This window comes from Bos grunniens, chromosome 13 (genome assembly GCF_055505025.1).
Source record: "Bos grunniens cultivar Pamir isolate PY7600 chromosome 13, Bosgru_T2T1.0, whole genome shotgun sequence".
Lineage (NCBI taxonomy): Eukaryota > Metazoa > Chordata > Mammalia > Artiodactyla > Bovidae > Bos > Bos grunniens.
In genome coordinates, this window is record NC_141177.1 from 72,943,311 (window position 1) to 72,958,598 (window position 15,288).

Consider the following 15,288-nt stretch of genomic DNA (forward strand, 5'->3'; position numbering starts at 1 on the left):
CACTCTGTATAATAGGCTCCAGTTTCATCCACCTCATTAGAACTGATTCAAATGTATTCTTTTTAATGGCTGAGTAATACTCCATTGTGTATATGTACCACAGCTTTCTTATCCATTCATCTGCTGATGGACATCTAGGTACACGTGTCTCTTTCCCCTCTGGTTGCCTCAGTATGTATGCCCAGCAGTGGGACTGCTGGATCATACAGCAGTTCTATTTCCAGTTTTTTAAGGAATCTCCACACTGTATGGGACCTAATTAAACTTAAAAGCTTTTGCACAACAAAGGAAACTATAAGCAAGGTGAAAAGACAGCCTTAAGAATGGGAGAAAATAATAGCAAATGAAGCAACTGACGAACAACTAATCTCAAAAATATACAAGCAACTCCTACAGCTCAACTCCAGAAAAATAAATGACCCAATCAAAAAATGGGCCAAAGAACTAAATAGACATTTCTCCAAAGAAGACATACAGATGGCTAACAAACACATGAAAAGATGCTCAACATCACTCATTATCAGAGAAATGCAAATCAAAACCACTATGAGGTACCATTTCACGCCAGTCAGAATGGCTGCGATCCAAAAGTCTACAAGCAATAAATGCTGGAGAGGGTGTGGAGAAAAGGGAACCCTCTTACACTGCTGGTGGGAATGCAAACTGAATGTTGAGTTTTAAGCCAACTTTTTCACTCTTCTCTTTCACTTTCATCAAGATGCTCTTTAGCTTTTCTTCACTTTCTGCCATAAGGGCAGTGTCATATGCATATCTGAGATTATTGATATTTTCCCAGCAATCTTGATTTCAGCTTGTGCTTCATCCAGCCCAGCATTTAGTATGATGTACTCTGCATATAAGTTAAATAAGCAGGGTGACAATAAACAGCCTTGACATACTCCTTTCCTGATTTGGAACCAGTCTGTTGTTCCATGTCCAGTTATTGTTTCTTGACCTGCATACAGGTTTCTTAGATGCAGGTCAGGTGATCGGGTATTCCCATCTCTTTAAGAATTTTCCAGAGTTTTTTTTTGATCTACACAGTCAAATGCTTTGGTGTAGTCAATAAAGCAGAAGTAGATGTTTTTTTGGAACTCTCTTGTTTTTTTGATGATCCACTGAATGTTGGCAATTTGATCTCTAGTTCCTCTGCTTTTTCTAAATCCAGCTTGAACATCTGGAAGTTCAAGGTTCACATACTGTTGAAACCTGGCCTGGAGAATTTTGAGGATTACTTTGCTAGCGCGTGAGATGAGTGCAATTGTGCGGTAGTTCGAACATGCTTTGGCATTGCCTTTCTTTGGGACTGGAATGAAAACGGACCTTTTTCCAGTCCTGTGGCCACTGCTGAGTTTTCCAAATTTGCTGACATATTGAGTGCAGCACTGTAATAGCATCATCTTTTAGGATTTGAAATAGCTCAACCGGAATTTCATCGCCTCCACTAGCTTTGTTCATAGTGATGCTTCCTAAGGCCATGACTTCACATTCCAGGATGTCCGGCTCTAGATGAGTGATCACACCTTTGTGGTTATCTGGGTCATGAAGATCTTTTTTGTACAGTTCTTCTGTGCATTTTTGCCACCTCTTAATACCTTCTGCTTCTGTTAGGTCCATACCATTTCTGTCCTTTATTGCACCCATCTTTGCATGAAATGTTTCTTTGGTATCTCTAATTTTCTTGAAGAAATCTCTAGTCTTTCCTATTCTATTATTTTCCTCTATTTCTTTGCACTGATCACTGAGGAAGACTTTCCTATCTCTCCTTGCTATTCTTTGGAACTTGGTATTGAGGAGGGTATATCTTTCCTTTTTTCCTTTGCCTTTAGCTTCTCTTCTTTTCTCAGCTATTTGTAAGCCCTCCTCAGACAACCATTTTGCCTTTTTGCATATCTTTCTTTTGGGGATGGTCTTGATCACTGCCTCCTGTACAATGTCATGAACCTCTGTCCATAGTTCTTCAGGCACTCTATCGGATCTAATCCCTTAAATCTATTTGTCACTTCTACTGTATAATCATAAGGGATTTGATTTAGGTCATACCTGAATGGCTGCAAAGAATGTAATCAACCTGATTTCAGTATTGACCATCCGGTGATGTCCATGTGTAGAATCTTGTCTTGTGTAGGTGGAAGAGGGTGTTTGCTATGACCAGTGCGCTCCCTTGGCAAAACTCTGTTAGCCTTTGCCCGGCTTCATTTTGGACTCCCAGGCCAAATTTGCTTATTACTCCAGGTATCTCGTGACTTCCTATTTTTTCATTCCAGTCCCCTACAATGAAAAGGACATCTCTTTTGGGTGTTAGCTCCAGAAGGTCTTGTAGGTCTTCATAGAGCGTTCAATGTCAGCTTCTTCAGCATTAATGGAATTACTGGGAGTTGATATACTACTTCATAAATGATAGGGAGTAGGAGAAAAAGGCATCTTCTGAATAACAGGTGACTTGAGCGAGGCACTTATGGGAGAACAAATAACATTTAGGAAGGATAAATGGTACCTTAGGAGGATATATGGGAGTTAGGGGACTTTTGTGATAATGTCTGTTTGTCTGGTGCTTTCTCCAAAAAAAAGTCTTCTAAGACTTTTTCCAAAAAGCAAAGCAAAAATAGATAGATTGGTAGATAGGTAAAGATAAGGTGAAAAGTCTTAGGCAAATCTTATTTATCGAGAGGAACTTTCTCTAATTTTAACACTGTCTCCAAAAGTAAATCAAGTCAATTAAAACTGACTCAAAAGCATTCCTTTCTATAGTTGAACAATACACAGCTTCTTTCTCCATTCATCTGTTGATGGACATCTAGGTTACTTCCATGTCCTAGCTACTGTAAGTAGTGCTGCAGTGAACACTGGGGTACATGTGTCTTTTTGGAATTTGTGGTATGATGCAGGGAACCCAAAGTTGGTGCTTTGTGACAACCTAGAGAGGTGGAATGGGGAGGGACGTGGGAGGGAGGTTCAAGAGGCAGGGGCCATACGCATACCTATGCCAATTCAGGTCAATGTTTGGCAGGAACCATCACAATATTGTAAAGTAATTATCCTCTAATTAAAAACAAAAATTATAAAAAGTTAATTCATTTAAAAGGCAAAAACTCAGGCAAATCTTATTTCTCCATGAGGAAATGCCTATGAATCTGTGTTTAAAGTTATATATAGCAAGTTTTATGCCACTATTAACAACTGCAATACATCAAAACATTGACGGAAGCCATACAGCAGTATCTAAATCTTTAGGTCTATATATAGTGATAAAAACTGGAAAATATAAAAAAGCTATCAATCAACACCACTAAAAATTAAAGACAAGTCTGGCTCTTTGGGTGCTGTTTAAACAGCTGGTATTAGGGCTCAGTGTGAGTTTGTAAAGGGCATCCCTGGTGGCACAAATGGTAAAGAATCCACCTGCAATGCACGTGACCCAAGTTTGATCCCACGGTCTGGAAGATCCCCTGGAGAAGGGAATGGCTCCCCACTCCAGTATTCTAGCCTGGAGAATTCCATGGACAGAGGAACCTGGTGGGCTACAGTCCCTGGGGTCGCACAGAGTCAGACACGATTGAGTGACTAACACTATCACTTAGAATATGGAAAACTCAACAGTGCTGATGTTTAAATCTGCTAAAAACTAAGTTAGATGCAGAGAAACATCACTTAAAATGCTATATAAATTTTCATCATACACACATAATACAAAAATATTTTCCTTTAATAAAGATTTTCTCATCATGTTTAATGGGAAACAACGAAATGGCATGGAAATGGTCCAGTAGAGAAACTTTTACTATTTATCTTTCTGAATCATGTATTTTTCCTTGCAAATCTGTATATCTTGTTCTTCTGTTTACAAAAGTAGGTCATCACACACATTTGACCCATCTGTAGATCCTCGAGAAGACACTCTAAAGGCATCAGATGCAAACTGAGGATCAACTGAAAGAAAAGGAAAGAATTATATTCTTTACCTAAAACACCTGGGTTAACTAAGATTCGTAAACAAACAAAAAACCCTGAGACCTTTCCTAGTATTCTGAAAAATGAAATATATCTATAGATGACACAACACAAAATACTAATCAAGAGTACAATTTTCTAATCTGCTTATGGTCACATGTGGGGCTGAGTATCAGAGCTCCTGGTTTTCTCATTCTTCATTCATGTACTCATGCAAATGAGTGAAATGATGAATAGTCATGTATTCATGCAAAGGTTCTGTGACAAGGGCTGGAATTACAAGATGAAGGTGACCCAGTCCACCCTGAAAAATGATATGCCCCAAACTGGAAAAACAGACAAACAGGCAGTTTCCATACAGAGTCACAAATACTAAGATATAAAAGATGGCACAAGGAACACTCAGGAGGGGAAGCCAGCTTTGTGTCAATACTGCCAGCTTTCTGGTGGAGGTGATATGTATGTAGCTACCTGAAGGACAGGAAAAAGTGCAAGAGACGGAGGGGAGAAGCCCGTACAGAGACCGGAGGTGAGCAAGCGAATCTGTGGGATCCTACACAGTCTAGCTGGTTAGATGCAGAGCTAAGCGGCAGAGTAAGCTGGTAAAGAGATAAGGCCAACTACTTTGGCAGGACCCAAACTGACGTGGGTGTTTGGAGCATTTCCTGAGGGTAAAAGATAAACTGGTGACGTATCTAGTGACAGAGAAATTTTAAAGTCACCCACCAAGTGACAGCTACACAAACGTGACTGCTCGAGTCTGGGTTTCCTAGCCTTAACCACTACCAGACACTTGAGAGGCTGATGAGCGGCACGTTTTCTGAGAATCGTGTCAGGGTGTAGGAAGACAGCTCCACAGGGATGGAGGAAGTAGAAGAAGGATACAGCTAGAAATAAAAAGAAATACACAGACCTTCAGAGACTGTTTCTCAAGCTATGGTACATGATGAATAAATGAAGAAGGATATTTTTCACTATGACTGCTCACGCTTTCACATTTTTCATTAGCTATGTATATAAAACAATATTTAACACAGCATCTGTTATCCAAACAATGGAAAGAGACGCCATTTATTGTTTACAGTGTATTTCTGAAATCAATGTCTAAATTTAATTCATACATTTTGGCAACATACCTTCTCTTAGTGCTCTAGCTATACTCCTGTCCAACTCCCGCCGCATCTGAAATAAGTCAAATATTTATCTTTAAGATAAACAAGTTATATGTTTATAACTTATTAAATGTGACTTTTAAATAATACTTTTAGAGACTAGACCTAACCTGAAGACTACCTCAGTAGAAAAAAAATCACACAAATAAAAGAAAATGAATTCCTACTTATTCTGCTTATAGATAACACAGAACATATATATGGAATGCTATTTAGATTAATCTGATAAAAAGTACAATAAATATCAGTCTATCAAGTACACATAATTTCAAAGAATTAGGGAATGACCCATAATCCTCAGAATGACCCACAAGATTACTATCTTCTCCCCTAAAAGCTCCTGGCCTAAATATGTACTTCCGAGACTTTATTTTGATTTCTAGGTGAGGATCCTGTTCAAATAGAGGAAGTAGTTTGAGTCGAATGTTAATAAGGAGAACACATCTGTGATTTTCTTTAAACTTTTCCATTTTACAAAAACAAAGAAAGGTGAGAAAATTATATACAAGAAAACAACGTGCCAGCAAGACTCAATTCTGAAGACGTTTAGCGAGAAGGATTCTCTCATCAGTGTTAGTTTCCGAACTACGTCCCACAGAAGGGGAAGGTCCCCCAGGGGTCGCTGCAGGGTTGAGGAACAGAGAAGTCACAGCTGCAGGGGCTCTGCCCACTCTTTAGCTAAACGGTTCTATACTTGTCTCCACTTTATGTAACACGGTTCCACGCAGAAGTTTTTTTTAGAAGAAAGGTTGTTTTCTTTTTTTTTAAATATATTTTATTTTATTTTTAACTTTACAATGTTGTATTGGTTTTGCCATATATCAACATGCATCCGCCACAGGTATACACGTGTTCCCTATCCTGAACCCTCCTCCTTCCCCCCTCCACGTACCATCCCTCTGGGTCGTCCCAGTGCACCAGCCCCAAGCATCCAGTATCGTGCATCAAACCTGGACTGGCGACTCGTTTCATATATGATATTATTCATGTTTCAATGCCATTCTCCCAAATCATCTTTGCAGAAAAAACTTTTGTAAGTTATGAGACTCATTGATTTACTCAAAGTTCCTAACTCTACAAAAGAAGTAACAAAGCCAATGGCATTCTTACTGAGTCCTGGGCCAGCTACTTTCTCAGGTAAAGAAAAAACACATAGATTTTTAACTATAACATAGACAAAATGAATATATAAATCCTTCCTATATAATTGAACAATGCTTGTGGCATGACATGACTTTCTAACTAAATTATGCACTTTAAATGCATAAGAATAAATCAATATCAAACTCCTATTTGTAGCAGTTGATATAGTTAATTTAGAAAGGATAAATATTTTTTAAAAACAGGACAGAGAACTGGAAGGAAAAAATCTTTATTTGAATCAAGCAGGCCAAAACTGAAGAGATTCGTCCTTAAAAGGGTGTTCATTTTCTCCAGATAAAACCTGGTTAACTAAAATCAGTCAACAATGAATTATCCACATTTTGGGTTATTTAGAACAAAATTTAAAACACGCAACAGATCTCTCTTTACTGTCTGCTGCTGCTGCTGCTGCTAAGTCACTTCAGTCATGTCCAACTCTATGCGACCCCATAGAGGGCAGCCCACCAGGCTCCCCACTCCCTGGGATTCTCCAGGCAAGAACACTGGAGTGGTTTGCCATTTCCTTCTCCAATGCATGAAAGTGAAAAGTGAAAGTGAAGTCGCTCAGTCATGTCCGACTCTTCGAGACTCCATGGACTGCAGCCTACCAGGCTCCTCTGTCCCTGGGATTTTCCAGGCAAGAGTACTGGAGTGGGGTGCCATTGCCTTTTCACTTATGCTTAGGGGTAGATAAACTGCAGTGGGTGCAGCAAAGCTCAGAAATGATTATGAACCACTGCCAAAGTGAAATCAATTAGAAAGTCAAACATTTTAAAGTATACTTTCAGTTACTAGGCAATAAGATTTCATTTCTAAAGTAGAATTTCAATGCAGCTTTTCAAGAAATTTAAAAAGTATCTCTTAAAAACGAGAGATCTAGGACCAAAAAAATCATTAAATGTTTCCTTGATTAGCACAGTTAATGACAGCTTTTACTTAGTGTGCATAAGTCAAATAAATAACTCAGAAGTTCACCAAATTACAAACAAGGATCATTAATATCAGAAATCTGAAACCCAGTGGAAAAAAGATAATAGAACTAACCTTGGTCAAGTAAGTCTCCATGCTATTATTCGAAGGGTGCGGAATTGAGGTAGAAAACCTTAAGTTTGCTCTTGGAGTAAGATTTCCGTTGAGCACTAAAGGATTATTGAAATTTCCAACACAAGGGGGCTCCAGGACTGGCCTCGTGCTAACAGTGTTGAAGAAAGATCTGTTCTGCTGCTTCTCCACCTGAAGTTTGGCGCTGACCACTGCCAGCCTCTGGTGAGTCCTGGGTAAGATGGAAAACACCAATTTCATTCATGTTTTCATAAATTATCTGCATTTTTTAAGTTGCCATATAGTAAATGGAATTCCCATTAAATTATTTGAACACTGAAAACACAGAGCAGACCTCCTGTAAACAATAACAGTTGTAATCTTGCTCTAAAGAAGTACACATGTGTCTGGGGCTCCTCAAGTAACAAGGCACAGTTGGGAGAGGAGAGAAAGGGCATCAGAGAGAAAGGGAGGTGGCCTCACACGGACACCTGCTGCCTCTGGGACAAACCTGCCTCCAGGAAACAGTTCAGGGATGAAGAAACACCCCATGCCACAAAGCCACGTTCAAGTGCTTCCTTTCACCACCCTTGTATACATGTTTCACTCATGACCTCAGAGAAATTCAGCTTTTGGCTCTGAGGAATCACCTAGAGCCACAATCTCAAGGGAGGACGAGAAAGTCAAAGGCTAAGGCTGAAAAGAGCTAAAACAGCCCCAGGAACAATTACAAGTATCCCCTGCTTTTCCAAAGTTCACTTTATGTTACTTCACTTCTACGAAGGGCCTATGTCAATACCTGTTTTTGATGATCAAAAAAATAAAAAAATCTGAAGACAATTTCTGGTCTCATTTAAAAAGCCAAAACTCTAAACAGTGTTCAGTGTACGTTTTACAGTGAGAGGCATCGTGCTCCCCAAGCAGGGAGACTGGCCCCACTGAGCTCCTTCCCGGGAAGCCACACCCCACATCTCAGCATCAAGTCGCCACAGCCCTAAGCCCCGTCTGGGAGCACCTGTGCTTCACTTGTGCATATTCATTTTATGTATCGACCAGCAGAATGTGTCCTCAGGTCCCTGCTTCTTTGCTTTATGCTGCTTTGGCTTATGAAAGGCTTCCTAGGAGCGCTCTGCTTTCAGATAGTGGGGAAGCCTGGACTGGGCACTGCCGGTGGGATCTGCCCTTTCCATCCTCCACACCCCTCAGTTGGGTCACTACATTACTTTTAGCCACTTTGTGACTTAACCTGCGTCTAACCCATGTGTTCATTTCCCCTATTTCATAAGCACGCCTGTACATAGTGCGGGAAGCCTTGACACAGTGGTAACAGTCGGTCTTAGGGCACCCCCTTAGCAGTAGCCAGCTAGTTAGCTTTCCCTTCCTACGAATCTCATGCCCCACTCTATAAAAATTAGTCTTAGAGACAAATCAATGAACTAAATTTCGTTTCTGTGATTCTGTGTTTTGACTTACTTGTCTAGTTTATCTTCCAATGACTTTATAAGTTCACATTCTACTAGGTAGAGTTGCTTATATTTTTCCAACTCTGCTTTATTAGAATCTTCTTGCAAACTTTTCATTTTGGAGAGTTCAGATTCCAAGTCTTTAATTCTGACTTCCATCTGTTGAAATCCAGCTTGTGTCTAAGGCAAATTGAAAAACATAACATTTTTAAAATAATCATTAACCTGGAAAATTACATTTATTCCCTTTAGTTTTGAGTCAGTGATTCAGAGAGCGATTTCAAAGGTGAAAAAAAAAGAGAGAGAGTGGAAGTTTAAAACAATTATTGTTAATGTGAAGTGAATTAAATCTGAATTATAAAATTAAAGTGGAATCACTGTTACAGTAGTACTTATATAATCTGATAATTCAAAGAATAAGAGGATCAACTTAAAATTTTAAAAATTGAACAAGATAATAATTCAAGAGGATGGTACCAGTTCTAAACCACAATATTTTCTTTTCTTCCTAATGTCTTGTTTTTTACCAATTGGTCTTATAAGTAAAAGGATTCTCTAGTGAGAATCATTCTGAAAGGTCAATTTAGTGATAACTGTGATGGAAACGGAAATATTAAAAGGGAAAACAAGCGCCCCCCTTCCTTCCAGAAATCTACAAAACTAACTGCTCTAAGGGAGGCAGAAGAAACACCTACGCTGCATACATCCAAAATGTACTGTGCAGGGAGAGTGAACTCAAGCACAGGACAGACCAACAAAGTAATCTGCAAAACATGGTGACTTCTCTTAATTTCTCTACGAGATCCTGTCTCGCTCTTTCTTCACTCTCCTGTTGATATTGCTCTACTTGACCGTGTTCTATCATATTCACTTCTATATGACTTCTGAGGGTCACTACTTCTTGCCCCAACTTCTTTCTCTTCTCTCTAGTTTTTTACATTTCTTTTGCACTAGTTTCATAGATAATAACTCCTGTTGAAAAACTTGATTTTTTGCATCCAGGTGCAGACCTTTTGAAGATGCAGTTTCCAGCTCTGCTGGAAAATCATCAGTCTTTAAGAATAAAAGGATACTGTTTGCTAGTGAAGAAAGTGGACTGAGCACAGCCTAACTCAAACCCAGGATGAAATAAATACGATGGTATCTGTATTGTAGAATGTAGGACCAGGGATTACTCAGAGAATCAAGAAATATGTTCTCACCACCAAGAGTCACAAAATATGTTCTTCACTGTCATCTTTGTCACACAACAATTGCACTTGGTTTTACACTCTTTTATGGTCCTACAATAATATTTTTCTATCTTTCCTCCATAAAATGACTACAAGTCACCTCTTAGTAGAATGTCTCTTACTCCTCTCCCCCTTAATGTCCCAGGATTTTAAAGAAGTTTGAGGGATACTGTACTGTCATGCATTGGAGAAGGAAATGGCAACCCACTCCAGTGTTCTTGCCTGGAGAATCCCAGGGACGGTGGAGCCTGGTGGGCTGCCGTCTATGGGGTCACACAGAGTCGGACACGACTGAAGTGACGTCGCAGGGCTAAGTTAATAAATCCCTTCCAAAACAAGACTATGAGAATAAGACTCTAATTAATAAATCTTGTAAATATGGATTCTAATCCCATAAGCCTTTTTCTGAAGTACAAAGACGTTTTGCTAATTTGAATTGCATTCCAAACAGAATTATTTGCAAAGTTAAAGAAATCCCATTTCCTAACAGTTTACAGAGATGATCCACACATTCTTCTGAACAGCAACAACAAAAAATGCCTCATTCTTGTAATCCTTTGTTACTGTCCATTTATGCAAGACAAGTGCTGTGCACATCAATAAATATTCCCTGTTACACCAATGTATACTTAGCCAAGATTCCCCCTCATGGAAGAAATGTCAATAGTGTAAAATCAGGGGCTAAACTGTTCCTCAGAGCCTAGGTAACAAGCACTGATGTGAAAAGGCTCAATGAGCTGGATAGTCAGGAAAGCTCCATGAAGGAGGAGAGACTGGGCGCCAGGTATGAAATAATGAAGGACTACCCAAGAGGAAAAGAAACTGTAAAGACAGAAAGGACAGTCTGAGCAAGGGCCAAGGAAAGGTGAAATCAGCCAGCTAACTCTGAGGATAAGATCCAACCACAGGGAAATAAAAACATGTGCACACAGAATCATGGAAATCAGTGTTCACAACAGCATTGTTAATAGCCCCAAAGCGGAAACAACCCAAAGCTGCATCTAGTGATGATGGATACATGGCTTAGCTTACTGTGACAACCAACAGAAACGGAAGAACTGATACTTGTTATCACATGGATGAACTGTGAAAACATGACATCAAATGAGCAAAGCTAATCCCAAAGGAGCATACTGCATGATTCCATTTATATAAAATACCGAGGACAGGCATGTCTAGAGAGACAGATATTAGACTGGGGGTTGCCTGGGGCTGAGGGAGATGGGAGGCCATGGGTGGCGGCTAAGGGATGCAGGGTTTCTTTTAGGGGGTGATGGAAATGCTCTAAAATTGACTGTAGTCACCGGTTACACCTCTCTAAGAGATACTGAACTACACATGTTGAGTGGGTGAATTCTATGATACGTCAGTTATATCTCAATAGCTTTTAAAAAAATCCAGTCCAATGCAGGATCCAGATAATCTTCTTAATTCTCTAGTTTGGATGTACGTATTCTACACCATCTGAATACCTCCATGCTTTTACAATATACTTAAAATGAAAAGGAAAGAAGGCAATGCCTAAACTTCAACTGGCTTATATAATACCTTTTCTGCAGAAGTTATTCTGAAATCCACGAAATAAATATATACAGAACTCTACAGCCATTCACAAAAGGAAAGATGAGAAATGATAATATTCTGAACGTTCCATTAAACTAATATTATCCTCTGATTTTAATCTGGCTTGCTTCATCATGGTAATACAGTTATCACTTAAAAAAGTATTGTTGCAAAGAAAAAAAAGGCTCTCAACTAGTGTGTATAATGAGGCACAATTCTCAACTTTCCTAAGGGTAAATAATACAAGAAAAAAACAATATAATGCAAATGGCAGGATGAACGTCTGAGTTTAAGAAACGAGTGCATTATAAAGATAATAAGAAAATTGTAGTAAGTTACTTGTAACAAAATTACAGAAGAAAGCTGACCATGAAAATGAGTGTCCTAAAACACTTTATCCTGCATATTGACTGTTAACACGTTCAATTTCAAACATACCTGACTTGTGACTTGACGTGGTTGTAGTAGTTTACAATTGTTCTTCAAATCCTGTGCCTCAGCTTCTAACTTAGGACAATAACATGACGTGACCCTCAGTGAAGCCTCCGACACAGACTGCTTTTTTACAGCGTCATCCAGTTCTTGTTGAAGTTGTCTCACCACTGCCTTATAAGATGCTCTGTCACTGAGTTTATCAAATCACTTTACTATTATGTTATGTTAATAACAGATAACTCCAACATATGGACTTTGAAAACTATCACCACAGACAGCAACTCACCTTCTTTTCCCTCCTCACTGAATCTAGTTACAGACACAGAAGGGGCCACCCTCCAGCCTTCCTGACGTTAAGTTACTCAAAGGATGCAGCCCCACTGTCCACGCCCTGCCCCTCCCAATAAATCTGCAGAGTGTCACCACCTCACGTCCAGAAAGAAATGAGCGTGTAGGTGGGACAAGTGGTGGAAAATTCCACACTGTGGAAACATTTTCCTTTTTTACTAGAAGCTTTGATTAACTCAGAGATCTTCACAGATTCCAACCAGTGCTCAGATCTTTCCAATAGATTCCTACCTCAGCAGAAAAATGGGGCCATTCCCTTGTTGCTTATCTCTTTTATACCTAGTAGGGTGTCTATGTTAATCCCAAACTCCTAATTTATCCCTCCTCCCCACCTTTGCCCTTGGCTAACTGTAAGGACCTACTGGAGAGCACAGGGAACTCTACTCAATATTTTGTAGTCACCTACCTGGGAAAAGGAACTGAAAAAGAATGGATACGTGTATAACTGAATCAGTTTCCTGTACATCTGAAACTAACACAAAATTGTAAATCAACCATATTCCAATATGAAAGAAAAATGAAATTTAAAAAATGAGGTTGCTCCCATGGCCTTCAAGGAGCCTCGACAACCTGGCCTCCACCTGCGTCCAGACCGCAGCTCCTACAACCCTCTCCCTGACTCACTCCATTCCTGCTGCTCACGAATCCTGCCGTCCTTCATTTTTAGAGGACAAGCTTGTATTCAAATGATAGTAATTGATACTTAAAATGAGAATTATGAGCAAATTGTTTGTAAAAATATTAAGTAAATCATAAACAGCAGTGGGAAGATTAAATCAAGAATAGTTTTGCTAAAGTTCACCACCTGAGTCCCAGATTATGATTTCATGATAAGTAGATGCATTTGAAGAGTTGAGAGGCTTTAAGAACAAATGATTCAAGGCTAAAATGTTTCCTGTATTAACTCAAACTGACATGAATAAAAAATAAAATTGTACCAACAAATATAACAAAAAGCTATGGGAAGCTACTGAAGCCAAAGTACGGTATACAAAATATAGCCTCTGGGAAACCTGGAATTGACTATCAAGATAATCCAGGTAACTGAAGCTTCATTTCAAAATATTCATTTCAGGTTTGAGCATTTCATTTATCTGCTTCATCATGATACTGAAATGTGGTAACATAAAGATTAAAATTATTACCTTAATAAAGAGTAGATTACTAGTACCTGTCTACGTTAACAATTTAGAACTAAATCTCTTAGCATTTCATAAACAACACAATGTCCCTATTCAAAGTAAAGGATTTCTTCGGTCTAATTTTTATTTGCTGGATACAAGGTGTGCTTTTAGGCTGGTTTAGAGACCATAGATTCACAGCCTGTGTATTTTTTATATTCAACTAGATTCAACATTTACCCAGAATCAAGAATCACTTTGAACTTTCTTTCAGGAAGTCTGAGATACTTCTCCTTCTGGATACTCACTTCTCCTTCTGCTTTCTCATTTTCGTACTGACACATTCTCTCTTTTAAATGATTACATTCCTTGACTAACTCCTTGTTTCGTTCCTCCAGCATCAGACCTTGTTTCTCACGTTCGGCCTGAAGTTCTCTCACGATCTGCTGAAACTGGTCTTGGATGCTAATGATCATCTTCTCTCTACTGTCGGCTCTGTTTCCCGCATCGTTCAGTTGCTGTCGGAGCAACATGTTTTCACTCTGGAGTTGAAATAATCTCTCCTCTAAGGATTCCTGCTTTCCAAGGTATGTATTCACTCTGCCTTGTTGGTTCCGATACACGTGTTCAATTTCCTGCTTTTGACCCTCTGCTTGGTGTAGGTCTCTCTGGACATGTTTTAACATCAAAGTCTTTTCTCTAAGATCATCTCTCGTGTGATGCAGCTTGATTTTCAGCTTATTGAATTTACTTTCCACTGTAGATAGTTGCTGGGAAAGCATCTCGTTGTTATCTTTTAGATTAGCCACATCGGACTTCATTTTGTCCTGCAAGCATAACCACTCGTCTCTTGCTCTCCCAAAGGCAAGTTCCAGGTCTCTTTTTGATGTCTGACTTTGATCACGATCGTGTAAGGCAGCAGCCAGTCTGGAACAGTAGGATTCCACTTCCGTTTCCAGTCTTTGTTTGCTTTCTTTTTCCTTCTCCAGCTTAGAGTTTAGCATTGCATTCTCAGCTGTCAGAGCATTAAGCTGGCCTGTATAGTGGGATATAGTCTTTGTTAACATTTCCTCATCCAGTTTTATTGTCTTTTGAAAGTCATCATTCTTTACTTTGAGAATTTCAATGTCCTCAAAATAGTTCTCTTCCTTTTCCCGGTGCTGATTTTTCAGCGCATCTCTCTCCAGTCTTAGCATGGCAATTTCCTCCTGCAGCATGTGGTTTTTGCGCAACAGGTCTTTTGCTTTTTCACAACTATCAGAAACCTAAGTGAAACAAAGGAGATGTTTAGCTAGTACTCAGTAAAGTGACATTCCATGATTTCCTCTGAAATGAAAGACTAACTTGTATGTTTATACAATGAAAAGACTGCACCAAGTGTGTCTCCAACAGGAACAAATAAGGTTCAATACAATCCTCAGACTTTATACCAGCATAAATTCCCAAAGGTTCAAAAATTTAATGGAAGACAACGAATCCATGAAAGTCAAAAAGAAATCCCAAGAGACTTTTCAACAAGCTCAGAACTGGAAAGGCTTCTCTCTGAACTATAACAAACCCAGAAGGCTTCAAATAAAAGATTCATAGACCTGATTACACTTAAAAATTGCATCTGACGTGGAATATTTATATAATGGAGAACTAGTAAGCCATAAAAAAGAATGGAATAATGCTATTTGCAGCAACAGGCATGGACCTAGACTTTATCACCCTAAGTGATGTAAGTCAGACAAAGCCAAGTATTATATCACACTGCTTATATGTAGACTCTAAAATGAACTTATTCACACAACAGAAAGAGACTCATAGACACAGAAAC

The 15,288-nt window shown here is 39.1% G+C and overlaps 1 protein-coding gene across 1 annotated transcript in view; it reads right to left on the reverse strand.

Annotated features, from left to right (window-relative positions):
• Nucleotides 1–3,688: 3,688 nt before the first annotated feature.
• Nucleotides 3,689–15,288, reverse strand: part of LOC147361231 (ankyrin repeat domain-containing protein 26-like) — a gene marked incomplete at its 5' end in the record, with an annotated part of 36,252 nt that continues 24,652 nt past the window's right edge. The window contains 6 exon segments of the mRNA XM_086335206.1: nt 3,689–3,930; nt 5,088–5,133; nt 7,311–7,539; nt 8,781–8,950; nt 12,004–12,171; nt 13,778–14,734. Of these exon segments, the coding sequence (XP_086191332.1) occupies nt 3,782–3,930; nt 5,088–5,133; nt 7,311–7,539; nt 8,781–8,950; nt 12,004–12,171; nt 13,778–14,734 (1,719 nt within the window).